The sequence below is a fragment of the Pan troglodytes genome, chromosome 5 (assembly GCF_028858775.2).
Source record: "Pan troglodytes isolate AG18354 chromosome 5, NHGRI_mPanTro3-v2.0_pri, whole genome shotgun sequence".
NCBI lineage: Eukaryota > Metazoa > Chordata > Mammalia > Primates > Hominidae > Pan > Pan troglodytes.
In genome coordinates, this window is record NC_072403.2 from 143596494 (window position 1) to 143615997 (window position 19504).

At 38.2% G+C, this 19504-nt stretch overlaps 1 protein-coding gene across 4 annotated transcripts in view; it reads left to right on the forward strand.

Moving 5' to 3' along the window:
• ENPP3 (ectonucleotide pyrophosphatase/phosphodiesterase 3) overlaps positions 1–19504 on the forward strand; it is a 102106-nt gene that overhangs the window by 69466 nt on the left and 13136 nt on the right. For all 4 annotated transcript variants that reach the window (XM_054686323.2, XM_054686324.2, XM_054686325.1 and 1 more), the window contains 6 exons: positions 4031–4097; positions 5641–5728; positions 7577–7755; positions 9392–9443; positions 11393–11547; positions 18922–19057. In XM_054686323.2, the coding sequence (XP_054542298.1) occupies positions 4031–4097; positions 5641–5728; positions 7577–7755; positions 9392–9443; positions 11393–11547; positions 18922–19057 (677 nt within the window). The remainder of the gene's footprint in view (positions 1–4030; positions 4098–5640; positions 5729–7576; positions 7756–9391; positions 9444–11392; positions 11548–18921; positions 19058–19504) is intronic.

Consider the following 19504-nt stretch of genomic DNA (forward strand, 5'->3'; position numbering starts at 1 on the left):
CATTAGATTTTCGTAAGGAGCATACAACTTATATTCCTTGCATGGGCAGTTCACAATAGGATTCACCCTCCTATGAGAATCTAATGCCACTGCTGATCTGACAGGAGGTGGAGCTCAGGTGGTAATACTCACTGACCCACCACTCACCTCCTGCTGTGTGGCCTGGTTCCTAACAGGCCACAGACAGGTGTGGGTCCATGGCCCAGGGGTTGGGGACCCCTAGTCTAGTGTGAAACAGGGAAGCCTGTTAGAAAGGTATGTAGTGACCCATTCAGCCCCAAGGGAGCCCATGAAGCCATGGGGATGGTGAAACTGTATATAGTGCATCACCGGGAAGGTATTATGGTTAACTTAGACGCCACAGTTTCTAGGATAGTCTTGCTTTTATCATATTCTGTCTGATATTTGTTCTCATTAGAACATAGATTTTTATTTCCAGCAGTGTTAAATAAGATTAGGGGTATGTGTGTGGGTGTGTGTGTGTGCGTGTGTGTGTGTCTTGAAGGGAAGATTCAGAAGTTCTGAAGGCAGGGTGATCAATTTGGGAAATTGTTCAGGTCAGAGGATCTAGCTTAGAATGGTGGCAGCTGGCCGGGCATGGTGGCTCACGCCTGTAATCCCAGCACTTTGGGAGGCCAAGGTGGGTGGGTCACCTCATGTCAGGGGTTTGAGACCAGCCTGGCCAACATGGTGAAACCCCGTCCCTACTAAAAATACAGAAATAAGCCAGGTGTGGTGGCAGGCACCTGTAATCCCAGCTTCTTAGGAGGCTGAAGTAGGAGAATCGCTTGAACCTGGGAGGCGGATGTTGCAGTGAGCCAAGATCACACCATTGCACACCAGGCTGGGTGACGCAGTGAGACTCCATCTCAAAAAAAAAAAGAATGGTGGCAATTAAAGAGGAAAGGAAAGAACAAACAGGAGAGATACCGCACAGGAAGACAGGACTTGGCAACTGATCTGGCATCAGGAGAGAAGTCTTATTCATCTCCCACCTGTGTCATTACCCAGCTGTGGTAGAGAACCCCAGCCTTGATTTCAACTGTGTTAATTAGACATGGGGAAGATAATGGAGAATTTGTTCCAAAATATTTCATATGAGACTTGGAAGTTGAGCTAACTTATGACAGATAGAATCAACTCATTTTCCAAGTGCCAGCTATCATTGTTCCATATGTAACTTCCAAAGCTAAATTAATGATTAGACATGAACATGAGGAGGTAGGGAGCAAATTTCCAAAGTTTTTACTTGGAAATAAATAGAAAAGAGAGCTTTTCAAACAATATTTTAATCTTTTGCTTCTGAATGAAATTTTGCAATATTTACTATAGTTTTTAAATTGAGCTGGATTAGGAGATGGAAATATTTTAAAAAACCAGATTTTTCTGAAAATAGAAAAATAACCATAGTACGAGCATTAGAAAATTTACCAAAAAACTTAGTTCAAAAAACCTTTTTCTTTCTTTCATTAATGAACATTCTAGCTTTCCACACAGAATTTAAAACTTAATTACCTCCTACTAAATAATTCCAGTAATATTGGGAAACCAAATATCTATGCAGTAAGAATAAAAACATTTATTTATTTATAATTAAAAAAATAGAGGCCGGGTGTGATGGCTCATGCCTGTAATCCCAGCACTTTGGGAAGCTGAAGGGGGCGGATAGCCTGAGGTTGGGAGTTCCAGACCAGCCTGACCAACATGGAGCAACTCCGTCTCTACTAAAAATACAGAATTAGCTTGGCGTGGTGGCACATGCCTGTAGTCCCAGCTACTCGGGAGGCTGAAGCAGGAGAATTGCTTTCTGAACCCAGGAGGCGGAGGTTGCAGTGAGCCGAGATCATGCCACTGCACTCCAGCCTGGGCAACAAGAGTGAAACTCTGTCTCAAAAACAAAAGAGAGATGGAGTCTTGCTATGTTGTCCAGGCTGGTCTCCAGCTCCTAGGCTCAAGCGATCCACCCACCTTGGATTCCTAAAGTGCTGGGTTACAGGTGTGAGCCATCATTCCCAGTTGAGAATAAAAACACTTTTTAAAACCTATTGTTCGGGCTGGGCATGGTGGCTCACACCTGTAATCCCAGCACTTTGGGAGGCTGAGGTGGGTGGAACACTTGAGGTTAGGAGTTCCAGACTAGCCTGGCCAACATGGCAAAAACCTCTCTCCACTAAAAACACAAAAATATTAGCTGGATGTGGTGGCACATGCCTGTAGTCCCAGCTACTCGGGAGGCTGAGGCAGGAGAATCGCTTGAACCCAGGAGGCAGAGGTTGCAGTGAGCCAAGATCACGCCACTTCACTCCAGCCTGGGTGACAGAGCGAGACTCAGTCTCAAAAATAAATAAATAAATAAATAAAACCTATAGTTGTCACATGCCAGCAATTTTATTGGCATTAACTAAGATAAGGAAATGAAGTGACATCCTTAGGATATCAAACTTAATTTCGTTATGAATCAGGACTTGTCTCGCTTTCCCCATTCCAGGTACTTACCTGGCCTCTCTTTTCTTCCCTCTACTGGGTAGAGTTGAGTGAGTGTGGCCTGGTCAGATTTGTGATTCATTTTTTAATTTGTGATTTATTTTTATTTTCTATTTAAACTGAATTAGAGTCAGTTATGAATTTTTTTAATGTTGATTTTTTAAAGACACTAAATTACTGTCCTGTTGTTAGTCGAGTCGAGTTTGTAAAAACAAACAGAAACCCTGTGGGGGGGTGTGTGTGTGTGTGTGTGTGTGTGTGTGTGTGTGTGTGTGTGTGTATTTGCCCTTGGGGTGAGAGGTGGGGGTGGGGAAGCAAAAGAGAGAAATCTTTTAGGGCCAGCCTTTGGAAATAGGAGTCCTTTGTTCCCTTCAGAGATCAAATTTGACCCAGTATAACATTGTTGCTTTAAAAGATCTAGGTTCATTTATCGCTATTTTCCAAGTATGAAAAACAGCTACTTATAAAATTGTTAATACTGCTCAATTCAAAACAGTATTAAAATGTAGGCAAAAACTAATTAATTAAATTTGAAAATTTATTCAAATAATAAAGCTACAGCCTATGGAAGAAAATCACAAAGGTAAACATAATTATAATAATAATCTCTGAATTTACAGAATATACTAGCTTCTTTTTACCAAGTACAGTTATGTGTTGTATAACAACATTTTGGTCAACAATGAACTGCTTATGTGATGGTGGTCCCATAAGATTATACTACTATAGTTCTACTATAACTTTTCTATGTTTACATGTGCTTAGATACACAAATCCTTACCGTTGTGTTACAACTGCCTGTGGTATTCAGTACAGTAGCATGCTGTACAGGTTCGTAGCTAGGTGCAATAGGTTAGACCACATAGCCCAGGTGTGTAGAAGGCTGTACCATCCAGGCTTGTGTAAGTGTACTCTGTGATGTTTCCACAATGATGAACTTGCATAAGAATGCATTTCTCAGAACATATTCCTGCCCTTAAGCAATGCATGACTGGATTATAATTAACTTGCCCTGCCTATTCTTTATTCATGCTTTCATATTATTTTCCTAGACATCTTCACTGGAAAACAGAAATTGATATTTTTCCCCAGTTGCAAAGATTTATTCCTAAAGCATTGAAATGCTAAAATAACATATTAACCAAACTATTCTTCAGCATATAGTCATTGATGTGTAAAGGTACACCCATGAGCTTGAAGACAAATTCATTTTTTTTTAAATCTGTACCTTTATTACTAGCCTTAGTCAGTATCTATCAGTCAGAGACTTTTGAATTCTATTTATAGATCCTGGAATTTTCCTTTCTTCTCTCGTACCCTTCTGTTTGTTCCATTATGGTTATGAATTTGAGCATGAAAATAAATATATTTATTCATTGTTGATATAAAAATTTATTCTGTTGTTGATAGAAAAATATATTATTCTGTTGTTGATAAAAAAATTTACTTATAAAATTTACAGAAACTATATAAAATTAGTTAAAGCTTACACTATGGTCTCATATCAATATATTGATCAGTGTGTAATAATATTTTTTCTTTATAGGAGTAAATCAAATACAAATTGTGGAGGAGGCAACCATGGTTATAACAATGAGTTTAGGAGCATGGAGGTAACTTACTGCTTTTTTTTTTTTAACTTTTATTTTAAGTTCAGGGGTACATGTACAGAATGTGCAGGTTTGTTACATAGGTAAACATCTATCATGGGGGTTTGTCATACAGATTATTTCATTACTCAGATGTTAAGCCTAGTTACTGCTTTTTTAAAACAGATATTTATTGCACACCTATTTTATTATAGGCAATGTTCAAGGTTCTTGAATACATCTGTGAACAAAACAGATTAAGATCCTGCCCTCACGAAGCTTTTATTCTAAGGGGGGATACAGACAGTAGGAATAATAAAATAATACATTATTTGTTATATCAGATGGTAAATGCTGTGGGAAATAAAGAAAAAGTAAAGGAGAGTAAGGGAGAAATTGGGAGTATTTTGGGGTACCCTGGGGGCAGTAAGAAACTTTAAATAGGGTGGAAAGAGTAAGAGTCATTGAGTTGACATTGAGCAGAGATTTGAAAAAGGTAAAAGAATTCGCCTTACAAATATTCAGGAGCCAAGTGTCCCAGGCAGAAGAAACAGCCATTGAAAAGGGCCAAAACTGGGAGTGTGCCTGAGTCTATGAGTAGAATGCAGCTGATAATCCCCCATAGGTAAAGCTTTGCAACCTGGTTATCTCATCTACTTCCATTTGTAACACACACACACACACACACACACACACACACTCCTTTCCAAATAGAAAAAAAAATGTATTAGGCCTTTTATGAATATGTTTCCTTTTATTATAACATTGTCATGGTGAGTTATATCTTTTTGTAAATATTTGAAAACGATATCTGGAGAAAGAGCTTTACTATTAATTGGGGTACTATGTAATAGTTAAATAAATTATTGCAAGAAAAATCTATGCCTCCAATTCTTTGATGATTATCTTAATATATATATGTATATATACACCCACACCTGTTACCAAAACATAATTGCTTATCTATGTTTGATATTTTTCTTCTAATTGTTTAAGTCTAAAATAATTTGATCTGTTATAAATAATATAATCAAGTTAACATTAATTAATTCAATGTAAACCAAAATATTTAGGTCTTTTTATCCCAAAAGTAAAAGAAAGACGTGTAAGTGGAACAGGAAGTTAGACTGCATCTAAAAAAAAATTAACATTTTGTGTAATGTTAACATATTCGATTAACATATTTGATTTATGATATGAAACAATATGAAAAGATAATATGATGTTATATGATTAAATTTCTACTAAATATTGTGCCCATATTGCAGAATTATGCTGATATTGGCTGTGTGCCATTGTTTGTATTCTCCTACTTTATTGGCACATGAGGTGCTATCGAGGTAGGTAGAGACAGAAGTAAATACAGCATTGATTATATTTGGTTGGGATTGGTACAACATTACAGGTGGAAAAATATGAAAATCATTTTCGAAACTAAAAAAAAATTCCTTACAGAGGCCTAATACAAATAGGAGAGTAGTTACAGAAGGAAAATTTTGTCTCTTCCTATATTTGTTTTTGAATTTGGATGACATCTAATAATAATAATCTGACTATTATGACCTAGGCTATCTTTCTGGCATATGGACCCAGTTTTAAAGAGAAGACTGAAGTTGAACCATTTGAAAATATTGAAGTCTATAACCTAATGTGTGGTAAGTATATTTAAATAAGTTCGCCAACAAAATATGGATAGTTTTAAATATATGTGATTTGAAATTGGTAGCAAACTGAATCCCAGAGGCTGGATGCTCTGTAGTGAGAAGGCAGAAAGTAAAAAAGATAAGGAAGAATTATTCATTATTCAGAATTATTCAGCTATAAGAGTGAATTCTTTTTGTTTTACTAGTAATGATAAACTTTATTTTCATTTTTGAGATGGAGTCTTGCTCTGTCACCCAGGCTGGAGTGCAGTGGTGTGATCCCGGCCCACTGCAACCTCCGCCTCCCAGGTTCAAGTTATTCTCCTGTCTCAGCTTCCCAAGTATCTGGGATTACAGGTGTGAACCACCAGGCCCGGCTACTTTTTTTTTGTATTTTTTGTAGAGATGGTGTTTCACTATGTTGGCCAGGCTGGTCTCGAACTCCTGACCTCAAGTGATCTGCCCACCTTGGCGTCCCAAAGTGCTAAGATTATGGGCATGAGCTACCATGCCCAGCCAGTAATGATAAACTTTAGATCTCAGAAGACCAACCTTTTCTATTAGTTGGTTACTAGATGATAATTTAATTTAATAAAACTTAGGTAAATAATACTTCCAACTTTTCAAAGCAAGACAAACATACCTAAAAACACAAACATTTTCTTGTAATTACAGAGAGAAGCTCTCTGGCATAAAAACATGGGGAAAAAGTCCTAGCTGGATAGACACTTGTTATTATACTCAATGTTAAAAAACCTTAAAGCATTAGGATTTTAGGAAGCCTAACCTACCTTCCTACCTACGTGCTTGTTGCAGGCCATTGTATTAACAAATCATTTATTTACCTAGCAAGGCAATGAGTAAGCTGCAATTTCGCTGTTAGCTTTAGAAATTTGGACATAAACATGCTTAAAACTGTCTCTCTTAATGTTGTCACTGGTTTGTGGTAATTGAATGTGACTTAGAGACCAAAAGGTATTCAGTTTTTAAAATGGTGTGTTGTAGGCTTAACAACTTACATTCTTGTTCCACATGGCTAGGTTTATGGTCTGGACTGTTGGCCCTTTGCAGAACTGGTTAAAAGGAACTAGATAGGACTGCAGTTCCAGGAGAGATCTGTTAGGTAGCAGGCAGTCAGCAGGAATTACTTAAAAGGCTATGTTGGTGAAATACTTGTATGTTTCATAGAAACATACAAACATGCAAATTTTATGTTTCTATGAAACATACAAATACATTTTGTATTATGTATTTTCATAGAAAAAAATGAAGAAAAGCTCTCCTAATATTAAGCAAAATTCACTAGTTCCATTTTTTAAAAGTGTCTATCTTTAGAGAATAAATGTACTACAAGGAAGATGATAAATTATTTATTTAAACTTGCTTTTATTAAGAATATAGCTTTTTATGCTAGAAAATCGTGATATGCTTACGAAACAAAGTGGTGATTTAAGGAAGCTTTTCTTTGGAGAAACAGAAACCATTCATGAAAGTTCCTCTGGCTCATCTGCAGCAACTGTTCCTATTCCTCATTTATTTCAAGAGATGGGGTTTCAGTATGTCACCTAAGCTGGCTTCAAACTCCCAGGCTCAAGCAAGCCTCTTGCCTCAGCTTCTTGAGTAGCTGGGACTACAGGTGCACTGCCGCACCTGGCTAGTTCTATTCTTTAGCAAGACTAGTGATTGAAACCATGGAGAAGAAAGTCAGTAAACTGAATGGCATATAGAGTACATAGCTTCGTTACAGCAGAATTTATTAAAGGGAGTGAAAGAGTAGGTGTTTGTTTCTTCCCATCTCCCACAGAGGAGTTGTTGCTTTCCAGTGTAAAGCTAATTTGAACTTATTTTTTCAAAAAACAGATCTTCTACGCATTCAACCAGCACCAAACAATGGAACCCATGGTAGTTTAAACCATCTTCTGAAGGTGCCTTTTTATGAGCCATCCCATGCAGAGGAGGTGTCAAAGTTTTCTGTTTGTGGCTTTGCTAATCCATTGCCCACAGAGTCTCTTGACTGTTTATGCCCTCACCTACAAAATGTAAGTAACAACTTCATGCATCCATAAGAACGTAAAGGGGCAAGCTATTCTTAACCTGGGTAGCTGACAACTGGGGTAGCAACAACCAGGTTTGTGTTCCGCCTTGGATATTTACTTAGTAAATATATGTGGTTTCTCTGAACCTTACCTGGAAACGAGAAGTGAGAATGCATACATTATAAGATAAAGTAGGGAAATATGCTTTGTAAACTGGAAAGCACTATTTGGTAATTGTTAATGTCATTATAAACTAACTGTCCTTCACCATTCAATACAGTAATCTTCGAGCTCTCTCCAACTTTCCTTATAAACCATTCTTCCTGCGGTTTATGAATCAGATGTTCATGCCTGGTTATTTAGAGCAGAAAGAACTAGGAGGGTGTAGGGATTGCAGCCTGCTGTTTGACCTACCCACTAGGGTAGGTGCTGCGGGGTGTTCCTTTGGGTAGCAGGGAGGAATCTGGCTGACAGTTGACACTAGGAAGGTCTTTTTAGTAGATTAGGCCCTTGGATGAGTTCAAGAGCAGGACTTCAGATCCCAGGAGACTTTCAATAAGGTGAGGTTTTAGTGCTAGGAGAGGCCCCAAGGGCAAGGAGTCATAACAGCAGCTCAAAATATAAGGACCAAGCCTACTTGTGAGAATCAGAGCACCTGGATGGGGTTGGGATTTCAGAGTGAAATTGGAGCCCCGTTATCAGGAGTCCTTAAAGCTAAAATTAATGTCAAGGGTCATTTGATGCCAAGTTCCAAATGTGTTTGTAGAACTAAATAAAAACACCTGCTGCCTCAGGTAAGAATTTTTCCTTATAGTCAGAAGTAGGTGAAGACATCACAATCTCTATTCTTCAAAATAGCATTATAGCACAGAAATAAATAACCAACCAAAGGGGCTTTACAGGACAAAAGCTTAGCAAACTTCTCAATGAAGATCAAATCCACAGCAAAGATCAGAATAAGGGTGTGGGTTTCCTACCGACTGCTCCTGATAACCTCAATCAAACTGCCATTAAAAAATAATAATAACATTACTTACTAGGTATATTATTTCTCATTTTAGAGATAAAACATGCTCAGAGAAGTTAGATAAATTGTTCAAGGCCAGAGAAGCTTGTTCTATCTGGCTGCAAACCCCAAGTTCTATGTAAAGAATGCCTCTTGCTATTCAGAGTGTGGTCTCAGGACCACCATCTGCATCACTTGCAAATTGGTTAGAGATGCAGAATCTCAAGCCCTACCCTAGGTTTACTGAACCAGAATCCATATTTTAACAAAACCCTCAAGTGATTGTATGCATATTAAAGCTTAAGGAGCACTGGGATGTTGTCACCCAACTTAGTCATTGATTCCAGCAGTAATCAGAATGCTTTGCCCCATTATCAATTATCTTTTTGCAAATTCTCTCTCTCTCTCTCTCTCTCTCTCTCACACACACACACACACACACACACACAATAGGGAGCAGTAGTGTCTCTATATTTCTGAATAGTGGCAGAATCAGAATCTTAAGTTAGGCTAGCTTCTTTGGCAGTATAACATTTAATCGATTACTGCAGAAACAATCTTGATTACCCTTTAAAACACGTATTGTTGCTTTGACTTATTTCCTCCCCTTTCCCATCCCTCATTATCTTGCAGAGTACTCAGCTGGAACAAGTGAATCAGATGCTAAATCTCACCCAAGAAGAAAGTAAGTCAATAGAAAACATGTTAAGTCTTTGATATTTAGACCTAACAAAACACAATGTGGCCCTTTTAGGACTCTCCAAAATAAGCTGACAGAGGTTCCTGAACATAAAGATTTTATTGCCAATATACAAAAGGTAAAAAAAAAAAAAAACTCACAACAGATATAATGACAACAGTACAAGCATGGGGTAGTTCCAGTGGTTCCAGGAACAAAATGAATTCCTTGAAGAGGTTGTGACTCATCTGCAGTCCTCTGTTTCCTTTCCTTAGATGTAAGCAGACTGAGCTGCCTGGGTTTGAGTCCTACCTCTGGTGCTTCCTGGCTGTGTGAGCTGGGGCAAATCACTTAGCCTCCCCATGCCTCAGTCTTCTCATCTGTAATAACCGTACTCACCTCATGTAGTTGTAAAAATTTAAAAAGTTAATACATGGAAAGAATTTACAATTGTGCCTGGCCTGTAGCAATATTGTTATTACCTGTTATCTTTTAAGTATTCTTGTATTAAACTCACTCTGTTTCAGTTTCATCGCTTATAAGGGGATACCTACTTTATACAGTTGCTATGAAGATTACATGAGTTAATATATATGCCTGGTTTACAGTTAAGAGCTTAGTAAATGTACTAGTTGTTTTGATAATCTTATAATCTGCCAAGTGTTATTCCATGGCATGAATAGCCTGCAGGTTTTTTATCCATCACTAATTGATGGATTTTTAAGAAGCATACAAGTAAAAGTAAATAAATACATTAGAATGTTATTTTAGTCCATTCCAATTGCTATTAGGTTGGTGCAAAATTAATTGTGTTTTTTTCTATTAAAAGTAATGGCAAAAAACAGCAGGGCATGGTGGCTCACGCCTGTAATCCCAGCACTTTGGGAGGCTGAGGCAGACAGATCACTTGAGGTGAGGAGTTCGAGACCAGCCTGGCCAACATGGTGAAACCCCGTCTCTACTAAAAATACAAAACAAAAAAAAAATTAGTTGGGCATGATGGTGCACCCTTGTAATCCCAGTTACTCAGGAGGAGGCTGAGGTAGGAGAATCACTTGAACCCAGGAGATGGAGGTTGCAGTGAGCTGAGATCATGCCACTCCACTCCAGCTTGGGTGACACAGCAAGACTTGGTCTCAAAAGTAATGGCAAACACAATTACTTTTGCTCCAACCTAATATAACAAGATGCCATAGACTGGGTAGCTTATAAACAACAGAAATTTACTTCTTATAGTTCTGGAGGCTGGGAAACCCAAGATCAAGTTGCCAGCAGATTTGGTTTCTGATGATGGCCTGATTCCTCATAAAGGGCCTTCTTCTCACTCTGAGCTCATATAGTGGAAGGAGTGAAGGTGTCCCTAGGGTCTCTTTGATGAAAGCTCTAATCCTGCTCATGGGGGTCTTATCTCATGCCTTAATCACCTCCTAAAGGTCCCACCTCCTAATACCATCACCTTTGGGATTAGGATTTCAATGTATACGTTTTAGAGACACATAAACATTCTGATTATAAGACATAAGTTTATAAAATTCCAACATCTTCCCTATGACAATTACTAGACTAGGTCATCTTTGTTACAAAGTATGTACTTTTGACTTTGAAGGTTTTACCTCTTCATGTACATCCTCTGAGCTGTAAAATGTAAGGAATCACAGAGGGCAGGCTTCAGATCCTGGCTTAGGCTTTTGCTTGGCCAACTTACTTATGTAAACCTTAGTTTTATAATCTGTAAAATGGAGTAATAACACCAATATTATTATTATTATTTTTAATAATTATACATAGGATTGTTGTAAGAATTGAAAGAGGTTAAATATGTAAAATATTTGTTAGAGTACTTGTCATATAATAAGCCATAAGAGAGTGGTAGTTATTATACGGGTAGTTATTACATGCAAAGAAGCATTTGCTAATTTCATGAATCTTTTTATTTTATGTTATTTTAATTTTAGTAACAGCAACAGTGAAAGTAAATTTGCCATTTGGGAGGCCTAGGGTACTGCAGAAGAATGTGGACCACTGTCTCCTTTACCACAGGGAATATGTCAGTGGATTTGGAAAAGCTATGAGGATGCCCATGTGGAGTTCATACACAGTCCCCCAGTTGGTAAGTTCCTGAGTCCATTGATCCATGCAGGCAAGAAATATTTATAATCCTTTCATATTCTAAGAGTTGAATTTTGTTTTGCAGTAGAGATTCAAAGGGAGGGAACTCACTGGTCTATAGCTTGCAAGACAATGTGCAAGTATTAGATAAAGGTTGTTATAGGTGCTACATGGGTGCAAAAGAGGAACACATTGTGTTTTACCTGGAGAAAATGGAAAATGTTTACAGGCCAGTTGGCCAATTGGTAGGGCAGGTAGAAAAGACATTTTAAACAGAAGCAACAGGAAGTACGGAGGAATAATATTCATTTAAGATTCCCCATGTACATCATGGTTGCATGTAGAAGGTGATGATAACTAGATTATAAAGGGCTTTGTATTTATTTGATTATTTAACAAGTACTTTACTATTTGTTGTGTGTTATAGTAGGCACCAAATATACAAGGTGAATAGGCATAGTTCTTCTCTGAAGGATCTGGCACTCCAGTAAGTCAGACTAGACTTACATGGACAAATGCATTATGTCACAGATCTCCAGGCTGAGGTTGAGGTCCACTTGTTTAAAGCCCCTTCCCTCTTCACTGTCTGGCAAATTCTCTTGCACTAAGTAGTACCAGAACAGTCAACTACCCTTCAGGAAGAAAACAGTAGATCCCTACCTCACACCACACACAAAATTAAATTTCTGGTGGATTTGTAGACCTAAATAGGAACAGCAAGTCCATATTCCCTTTGTGCATATCTTTATGATCTTGTGATAGAGAAGGCTTTCTCAGGAGACAAGAAGAACAACATTAAAAATGCAGAGGAAATTGATTAGACTACATAAACATTAATGTATGACAAAATAACAAAGTTGTAGATGGAACAATATATCTGCATTGCACATAAGAAACAAGTTATGAGTATCCAGAACAGTAACTAGATTCAGAATAGCTAATAAATTTCCACCAATCAACAACAGAATGACAAGCATCTTAGTTACTACATGAACAAAGGATAGGAGCCAAGCAATTGAATCACAATTCAGGAATATGCAATAAGGAAAATGTAAATTAAAACAAAACTTAGGGCCAGGCGCAGTGGCTTATGCCTGTAATCCCAGCACTTTGGGAGGCCGAGGCAGGTGGATTACCTGAGGTCAAGAGTTTGAGACTAGCTTGACCAACATGGTGAAACCTCATCTCTACTAAAAACACAAAATTAGGCAGGCGGGGTGGCATATGCCTGCAATCCCCGCTACTTGGGAGGCTGAGGCAGGAGAATCACTTGAACCCAGGAGGTGGAGGTTGCAGTGAGCCAAGATCGCACCATTACACTCCAGCCTGGGCAACAACAGTGAAACTCCATCTCAAAAAAAAAAAAACAAAAAACAGCAACAAAACTTTAAAGTATGCCAAAAGTCAGTCCAAACACTCCTCTGGGGCAGGGATGATTTTATTTAATGCATCCTCAGCACAATAGAATTGCCCAGTAAGTGCTTATTGAATGAAATGCATTGAATGAATTAACCACAATCATTATTTTTAGACTTTTAAAGACAAAGCTATACCACCCACCACACGGGTAAATAATCAGGGAGCTGTTTTTGTAGAGAAAATCTTAGTATTTTAGATCCAGAGACTGATGACAAACTTATAGCTATTAATGTTTTTGCTAAGAGTACCACCTCTTTTATGGAAAGGAAATAATTGATTGCATAGGTTTACCTACTCTTCCTGTTCCAATTCAAAATTTTTGGAGAAAAATAAGCATATTTTCCTACTACTAATTAAAACTTTGTATATTCTGAAAGCCAGCTCTGTTGCTGTCAATGGTTCAATTGTGGTCACTGGTAACAGTACTAATGTTTGTTTGCCAATGTGGGCAAATATTTTACCAACAGTTACCTGAGTTCATATGGACGGTTGGTGCAACATTACTTTCTTAATATGCACAATGTTCAGTTCGTGATTTTCTTCAACACACAACATTCCATAAAATAACTTCTATTTTGTTATTGTTTTCGAGAGGAGTGGCATACTCAGGGTCAGTCCTATTATTTAATTTTCTATTTTGAAAATTCCAGGTATGAGGGGTTGTGTGGCATTAAAGGGAATGTTTATGTTTTTAGTACTTTTCCCCTGCTGTCTTGCATTCTTGAATTTTTATGAGCTTTGGCGGAAACCAAAGGCAGAGAGATTCTAAGTGGGCTCAGACTAGGAGTTTAATACAATTCTTCTTTGTTATTGTTTTAAAACTAGCTTGCTTGTTACCAAAAGTTCCTGTCCTCTCACTGATCCCACAGAAGTACTTGTGTATTTCTCCCTCCATGTGACAGGATGGAATTCTAGCAATTTTCTGCTTTCTAATTCAGAAATTACTCTGTTAGTGTGTTGTGGTTCAAGAAAATTACATACAAGGATGTTTTGGGATTCACATAAAAATGTTGTAAATCAGCTCTGTGTTTCAAAAAATCAGGCTTAAATAAGCACTTTTCGGAACATGGACCCAATTGGTCTTAGCCTTTAAGATTTATGGAGCTTTTGTTTTTCTGTGGTTTTGGTGGGTTTTGTAATTTTTGTTGTTATCTCAGAAGAGTTCTGGGGAAGTAGTTGTGATTTGAAATCATGGTCGTAGAACAGCTGATTCAAAACCATTAAGGTTAGTCAGACCATACATAGATTTTGCTTCTGGGCCTGTTCAGAAGGAAGATATGCACTAGTGTTCCTGTTGCTAGGTGATAAATTGAAAATAAGAGCAAGAATTGTGATTATTGTTTAAAATAGGTATTTCAGAATTTAATATGAAATCAAATAACTTTTCAGAGTAGAAATCTAGTGTACTTTGAAAAATGCCTCTCTCTCTATGTATCTCTCGCTCTCTCTATTTACCTATCTATAGCTATATGTCTATCTATCTGTCAATCTACACACATATCATTCCATGTTAAAAAGCCTTTTTTCTTGTTTCTAAAGATTATTTTGTGAGTCTTTGAAACAGGGGCATTATTGTGTGTTGCAAACATTTTTGAACTATGAAAGAATTATTTTTCCCTGTAGAAAATAAATCATACAACCAAATAATTAAAAACATACATAGTTATTATCCTTACCGTAAGGCAAAATTGTAACTATCTAATCTTCAAACAAGTAGGTTTTAGCTTGTACATTCAGCCTACAGGTAAGAAGCATCTGTAACTTCAATAGAAATAATTTTATCCTCTGTTCAGGTTCTACTTTGTTTCAATGCCAGACTAAAAGTACAAGCAGCTCACGTTCCTGTCTATACTCATCATTTACTTCTCCAGAAAGATTTTGAGAGCTAAAAGGTTCATATTTTATCTGAGTGTCTGAATTATATTTATTGCTTTCCTGACTTTCTATTCTGTTGCTTCAAAAATTCCAGGGAACTCTGATAGGATGGCAGGATTGAAGCTGTTTATGTGTTGGGGGTGGGGGTGGTGGTGGTTCACTAAAGCCTTTTTTATTATAGAAAGGACCTTCCTGTACCTCCCCTCCATCCTTCTAATGGGCTGCCTATTGCATAATCTCGCCTGGATAAAGGAGGCCACATCCTCATTCCTAGTACTGATGCACTTTTATTTGAGGGTTCAAGTTTGGTATGTAAGAAATAAATCTCAAGATTTTCGGTTAGCAGAAAATGTGACTTTTTTTTTAGTACTTTCTGGCTGAAGCTATCCCAGTTCATTTCCCCCAGCACAAAGTCTAAGCTACTTTGAGAACATGGTAAATATTTTCACCAACTAAGTTGTTTAAGCACAACTTTTACAGCCACAGCCTCATTAAAAATTACAATAAACTTTCTTCGTTAACATTTTTATAATTTTAACTGTTAAATATAAGCATCTCAATTTCCTTACATTATGGAAAATGCATTTAGGGCTACATTTATATACTGTATATTTCTTCAAGTAAAACTTACTAATGTGAAATGTTTGAGTACAACGATAAAGATGTGTGTTAGGAAATATCAAACTCACAATATACCAGCGGTCTATGGGGCCAACTTGGTCAGCAGTCACCATTCCTTATTCTCTAATTTTACAACATACTTACGTAGCCCTTATACCAAGTGGAGAAACCTGGTCACTCAGAACTGTATACTATGATATGTTTTTGAAAGAATATAAACAAATGCTTTTAGCTTTCCAGACTCTGCCACCTGAAGGAGAGTGAAATAAATGGTGAGAACTCATCTAACACATTTAGCACAAACGTCTTCGTATTTCTTGGTTTACTTCTTGTTTTGGTGGACTATATCACTCAGGAGCTTCCTGAGAAAGAAAAAGGGGAAGATACATTCTTGAGAGTTTTTGTGTCTCAACATGTTTTTACTCTGCCTATACACTTAATTGGTGTTTTAGCTGGTTTCAGAGTTTTAGAAATAATTTTTCTTCAAAATTAGTAAGACAGGTCAAGCACAGTGGCTCACGCCTGTAATCCCAGCACTTTGGGATGCTGAGCGAATGGATCACCTGAGGTCAGGCGTTTGAGACCAGCCTGGCCAACATGGCAAAACCCTGTTTCTACTAAAAATACAAAAATTAGCTGGGCGTGGTGGCGCATGCCTGTAATCCCAGCTACTTGGGAAGCTGAGGCAGGAGAATCAGTTGAACCCAGGAGGCAGAGGTAGCAGTGAGCCAAGATTGTGCCATTGCACTCCAGCCTGGGCCAGAGAGTGAGACTCCATCTCAAAAAAAAAAAAAAAAAAAAAAAAAATTAGACGTCCTGGGCTGATTCTCTAATGTGTTTGAATTTTTCCTATTTTTCCCATCTCTTTGTCTTTAATTCCACCTTTTGAGTCACGTCTGCAACTTCATCCTCTAGATCTTATTGAGTGTTTTCTTTTGGCTGTCATATTTTGAAATCCCAAGAGCTCTTTCTGTTACCTTTTCTCTTTTTAAACATTGCCTCTGTTCCTTCTTTATGGATGCCATATATACTCTCAGCTCTCTGAGAAAAGAGTTTTCTTCTGGCTTCTGCATTGTCTCTTTTTCTTCTCCCTTATTCCCCAGGGTCTAGTGGTCCTTGGCTATCAGCTTCTATTTTAAGAGTTAGGCACTAAACTATATGGCTGGGTCTTTCCAGTCTATAAGCTTCACTATAGGTTGATCAGGAAGAGAACCAGCCATTTTGTTGAGGACTCCAAACTGACAGTATCTAGTTTCCTTTCAGGCTGGTTGTTTTCCAAAGAGAGGATACTTCTAATCTGACTCAGCATATACAATTTTCAGGCTAAATGGGCAATGAGATTGTGGAATCTTATCATTCAGCAATAGAGTTTTATTTAATCTCATTGCTTTCAGTATGGTGCACCTGCTCTTGGCTGTGCCTTTTGTCTTTTAGTCTGATCATCCTTCTGGTTTAAACTCTCCAGAGAGTAAACATACTGTCTAGCCCTTTTTGCAGACTTTTTCAATCTATCCTCTATTTCCAGCCTTATGCAAACTCCTGTCTTTAGGACTCCAAGTTCTACCCTTCTGGGGTTCTACAGTAGGACTTCCTTGGTGCTTTTCCCAAACATAAGCTCTTGGTAGTCAGTATTTACTGGTCTACTAAATCAGGTTATTATTTATCTGATTTCCAGCTTCTGAATGTTCCCTGTCATCTCTTGTGTGTTTTCATTATTACTGTCCTCTTAATGGAATTTTAGAAGGGAGCAAGATAAATGTATGTGTTCAATCAATTTGAGAAGTTTTCTAGCTGGAGCTTTGTAGTATGTTAGGGAGTACAGTCTCTGCTTTGCTTTTTCTGGACTTTTCTCATCTTCAGCTCCCATTTGTTCTATATCTCAGCATGGTGCTCTCCTGGCTACAAAGACAGCATACAGTGTATGTTGCCTCTTCCTTTGTGAATTGAACTCAGAGGTTTCAGACAACATAGCTAATTTTGCTTTCAGCACAATGCAGTGAATAAAGGAAGGTCATCCTAATTTAACTTAATCTTCATTTTTTTATAAATTATTTCAAATTTTATTAAGAAAGATATCCATTATGGGCAGTAGAGAGCATACAAATCAAAATGTCTGAGAAAAATAAACAAATAGCAAAATGTTCACTTACCCATGATTATATGCTAATCAAAATATGATGACCACATAATATAGTATTACCTTAAATACTCAAGTTAGGCAGCACATTTACAGGATGTCCTCTTGATAAATAAATTATTGTACTAGTCTTTAAATAGGGCTACAAAGAAATTATTATTATTTTTTAAGACGGAGTCTCTCTCTGTTGCCCAGGCTGGAGTGCAGTGGCACGATCTCAGCTGACTGCAACCTCCACCTCCCAGGTTCAAGCAATTCTCATGCCTCAGCCTCCCGAGTAGCTGGGATTACAGGCACCCACCACCACACCTGGCTGATTTTTGTATTTTTAGTAGAGATGGGGTTTCACTATGTTGAACCTCGAACTCTTGACCTCCAGTGATCCACCTGCCTCAACCTTCTAAAGTGCTGGGACTACTGGCATGAGCCACCAAGCCTGGCCTAAGACATTATTATTATTATTATTATTATTATTATTATTATTATTTTCGGACAGAGTCTCACTCTGTCGCCCAAGCTGGAGTGCAATGGCCCAGTCTCAGCTCACCTCCGCCTCCCGGTTCAAGCGATTCTCCTGCCTCAGCCTCCAGAGTAGCTGGGATTACAGGTGCCCGCCACTATACCTGGCTAATTGATGTATTTTTAGTAGAGACGGGGTTTCACCATGTTGGCTAGGCTGGTCTTGAACTGCTGACCTCGTGATCTGCCTGCCTCGGCCTCTCAAAGTGCTGGGATTACAGGCATGAGCCACTGAGCCTGGCCTGGCCTAAGAAATTATTTTAAAAATTCTTATATTTCATGATGAATGAAGCATGGCTGTAAATTTATTTATATTCAAAACTAATTTGTTTAGACAACTACACCTTCTTTGAATTAATCTTAGGTTGATAAAAAGTTCTTGAACAGCTGAAGAATAATATATCAATACTTAGTTTATTTCAGTATTTTAAAAGTAAATACATTTTACTTTCAATTTTTATTTAAAAGTACAATATACATCACCACATAAAAGTTAGATCTTGAAAAGGATTTTAGTTTTTAGGAAGAGTTCCCATTATTCCTCTGCTCTCAATTCAGGTTTCACTGTGCAAATATTTTTTTCCAAGGTGTATTTGATTTGCCCTCCCGATGTCCTTAACCAGAAGGGAACCACAGAAGAAAACACTGCTGAAGACATCCATTCTCATTGCTTGCGTAGACCTGATTCACTAAGAAAATAGGAAAAGCTTAAATGAAAAACATTCTAGGGAAGTGACAAACCATATAAGGCAATGGGTGAGCCGCAATTGTGGGCGTAATTTTTTTCTCTCTCTCTTTCAACAGGGAGACACATCGCCTCTTCCTCCCACTGTCCCAGACTGTCTGCGGGCTGATGTCAGGGTTCCTCCTTCTGAGAGCCAAAAATGTTCCTTCTATTTAGCAGACAAGAATATCACCCACGGCTTCCTCTATCCTCCTGGTTAGTAGAACTCTTTTTTAGAGCGGTAGCTTAGAAAGCTCTCATCAGCTGGATGTGGGCATGTGCCTTAAACATATACTCCCCACCAAAACTACCTGCTTGGGTAAGCTAGCTGCCTGAGAGGCTTCCAGTGGTTGTGGCTGGCCAGGGCAGCAGAGCGGCTGTAATAAAGACTAAGACATTTTGCAGTGGGACCCACACAGCAGCTCTCATCTGGCCCAGATGTTTAGAGAGTTCGGCAGGTTTAAGTTTAATTTTAAAACTGGAGATTCTTTGCAGAAGGACACAAACATCTAAAAACCCATTTCTTCTGGCTCCTGCCCAAGCTAAGGTCCGCCTGGAGAATACAGCTGTGCCCGTGAAAAGAAATCAGGCTGGGGCCGGGCGCGGTGGCTCACGCCTGTAATCCCAGCACTTTGGGAGGCCGAGGCGGGCGGATCATGAGGT